We start from the raw sequence: 3,348 nt of genomic DNA, 5'->3' as shown, positions 1-3,348 counted from the left end.
GCGGGGCCCGAGGGCGTGCCCGAGGCCCGGGCCAAGCCGACGGTGCGGGTCCGGCTGGAGGACCGCTTCAACAGCATGCCCGCTGAGCCGCCGGCGCCGCGCGGTGCGGAGCCGGCCGAGTCCGGCGTGGCGCTCAACAAGTGCGTGCGGGGCGGGGGCGCCGGGGAGGAGGGGCGGCCCGGGGACCTGCAGGGTCTGGGTGGGTATCCGAGGAGTCAGCCTGGGGCCCTGTGGGTGTACAAGACCACCTGCGGGGTTCGGGCAGATATCTGGAGGGAGGGGCGGTCAACGAGGCCATCTGCCGGGTCTGGGTGGACACTAGGGCCAGGACGGGCCGTCTACTAGTGAGTCTTTATCAAAGGGGTAAGTAGCGTGGCCACCCGCGAGATCTGGGCACTAAGCAACAGGAGGTCTCAGCCACCAGCGAACTCTGACTTGGAGCTTCTTAGAGATCAGACTCCAGGTCTGAGGGTGACCTGGAAGGTGCAGGCTATGCAAGTGCTGGGTGATAACCCTAAGTGAACCTTCTGTCTGGCTCTGCACCCCAAAAGAGAGCAAGAGTTGGGACAAGACCGGTGGTGGCTCTGGGGAGCATCCCCTTGCCTCCTTTCCCTTGAATGTCGTGGGACGCTGCTCACGCTGTTCTGCCCTCTAGCGCTGATGCAGAGCACGTGCTGTTGTGGACCTGTGGAGGGAAGGGCAGTGTTTACTGTCAGGGTTTGGCGTTGTAAGGTAAAGCTGCAACCTGAGGCTGCTCCTGGCCCACCTAGGTCTCATGGGTGGCTCTGAGGACATTAACTCCACAGTTTTCCACTCACCCAGGCTCTGGCTGTCCCTGTCTTGCCCATCCCGGACACATTTTGGAGGACGGCAGAGATTGGTGTCAGGGGAGTGCTCCCGGCAGGGAGGAGGAGAGTGGAGTTCATCACTACCACTGGCCAGTGGGTCATGCAGATATGTCCAGGACCACTTGAGAAGCAGGGCTGAGCCCCTACCAGAGTCTAGCTGACCTGTTAGTGGTGCAGTGGGTGATGGCAGTGCTTTGGGAATCTCTCTTCCACCGATTCCTCAGGTTTCTGGGTTTTCTTTTGTCTTGGCAGTTTGGTAACTCTTATTCGACATCCATCTGAATTAATGAATGTTCCTCTTCACCAGCAACAAAACAAATGTACGACCTTAGTGAAAGATAAAACTGCTGCCACTGCTGCTTTGCAGTTCACCTACCCACTGTTTACAAGTGCCTGCGCCACAGGTGGGAACGCCAGCCTTGCACAGACACAGGTACAGTGCACTCATTGTGTGACATGCATAACTCCCGATTTAATGTGGTCAGTCCCAAGAATTTTTTTTTCTTTTTGTGGAGCTTGGTTACTTTTTAAAGTTGAAAATATTTTACGTTAGGAGCTATTAAAAACTTAGTGAGCAGCTGGGCATGGTAGTACATGCCTTTAATTCCAGCACTGGGGAGGCTGGAGCAGGCATATCACTGAGTTTGAAGCTAGCTTGGTCTACATACAAAGTTCTAGGACAGCCAGGGATATATAATGAGACCCTGTCTCAAAAAACAAACCTTAGTGAAAGTGCTGGAGAGATGGCTCAGCAGTTACCATGCACTGCTCTTGCAGAGGACCCACATTTGGTTCCCAGCACCCATGTCAGGCAACTTGCAAATTGCCTATAACTCCAGCTCCAAGAGGAGCTGTCTGACTTCTGTGGCCCCCATGGATACCTGCAGTCACATGCACATATATGACACAGACACGTACATACACATAATTTAAAATGTTAAAAAAACAGCCAGGGGGCTGAAGAGATGGCTCAGCAGTTAAGAACACTGGCTGTTCTTACAGAAGACCCGGGTTCGAATCCCAGCACCCACATGGCAGTTAACAACTGTCCATAACTCCAGTTCCAGATCTTACAGCCTCTTCTGACCTCCACTGGCATTGGACGACGCAGATGCACTTACCTACATGCAGGCAATGCACGCATATATACATTAAAAAAAGAAAAAAAGTGAGCCAGGCGTGGTGACAAATGCCTTTAATTCCAGCACTTGGGAGGCAGAGGCAGGTGGATCTCTGTGAGTTCAAGGCCAGGCTGATCTACATAGTGAGTTCCAGGTCAGCTGGGGCTGCAGGGAGACCCTGTCTCAAAAAGACCAAAAAAGAAAAAAGCAGAAGGCAGGTTCTTCAGAAGGTTTGAACATCATTCTGTTCAGTGCATTTTACTTGTGAAAAGCGCTGATTAAACCACACATTGATAAAATTCCTATTGCTTCATGTTTTCCAGAGTTCCAGTAACTCGTGTTCCATACTGGAAGCTGCCAAGCACCAGGATATTGGGTTGCCTAGAGCATTTTCTTTCTGTTACCAGCAAGAGCTTGAGTCCACCAAACAGACTGGAGGAAGCAGAAACAAAGCCTTGCCGGAGCAGGTTTGGATTAAAGTGGGAGGTGAGCAGGCTGTGGCTGCATGTTCTCTGTCTGACCTGTGGATACAGGATGTTTAGGCCTTGGGGGACAGGAACAATTCTTCTGAGTATTGAACATCATCGTTCACTCAAGTTTGGACACTTTGAATTTGGGCTTTTTTCTTAACAGTAAAATAACAGACTCACATTTTAGGCTTAGCCACCAAAAGCACTTTAGAGCTTATTTTTGCTTCCTACCTTGTGAGTGGGGCTGGAGTCTGAAATCTTCTGAAAATTTAGGAGGGGTTAGAAATAACAGTGGGATGTGTTGGTAGCAGGGCTTTGCAGAGGGACCCAGAGGCCACAGGGTTGAAGATGAGCATTGAGATGGGCCCTGTGCCCAGTGCTAAGGCTAAGGAAGAAAATACCAGAACCTCTTAATCCCTCTCCGTGTCCCTCTTAAAATGTCATCATCCTTCCAGAGTTGGTGCTAAGACCTCTACTTTTTTGGAACATGTGGGAGACCATACCACCTGCCACAGTTTTTGTCTGATGAGATTTATTTCTGTTGTATGTGCACAGCATAAAGTATAAAAGCTGTGATAATTATTTTTTGTTCTTTTGTGGAATTGCTTCAACATTAGAACATTTAACTGGAGCACATAAGTTTTGTTCTCATGTTAAAGCATCAGTTTTCATATTAGAATAATTGGATAGGAAGAAAATCTTTGAAGGAAGTATTTATAGCTTTTCCACTAAATTCTAGAAAAAGAACAACTTGGTATCTGTATTCATGGGTAATAGCATCTGTTGACTAAAAATGGGGGTGATGTTGTTATATTGACTGCATAGCACTTAGTAGTATGTTGATCAAGTTTGGCAGTGTGAAGTAGGCTTGAAGCTCAGTCATTGAATAGAGCTCCTGTCAGCTTGTTT

General features: G+C 49.3%; 1 protein-coding gene across 1 annotated transcript in view; it reads left to right on the top strand.

Moving 5' to 3' along the window:
* Positions 1-3: 3 nt before the first annotated feature.
* The window catches only part of Tcfl5 (transcription factor like 5), a gene marked incomplete at its 5' end in the record, with an annotated part of 22,287 nt that continues 18,942 nt past the window's right edge, over positions 4-3,348 (top strand). The window contains 3 exons of the mRNA XM_008843250.2: positions 4-140; positions 1,101-1,281; positions 2,293-2,455. Of these exons, the coding sequence (XP_008841472.2) occupies positions 4-140; positions 1,101-1,281; positions 2,293-2,455 (481 nt within the window). The remainder of the gene's footprint in view (positions 141-1,100; positions 1,282-2,292; positions 2,456-3,348) is intronic.

The sequence above is a fragment of the Nannospalax galili genome, unplaced genomic scaffold (assembly GCF_000622305.1).
Source record: "Nannospalax galili isolate Female #2095 unplaced genomic scaffold, S.galili_v1.0 scaffold160, whole genome shotgun sequence".
NCBI lineage: Eukaryota > Metazoa > Chordata > Mammalia > Rodentia > Spalacidae > Nannospalax > Nannospalax galili.
Note: the sequence above shows the minus strand (reverse complement) of the source record. Positions and strands in the feature narration are given on the sequence as shown.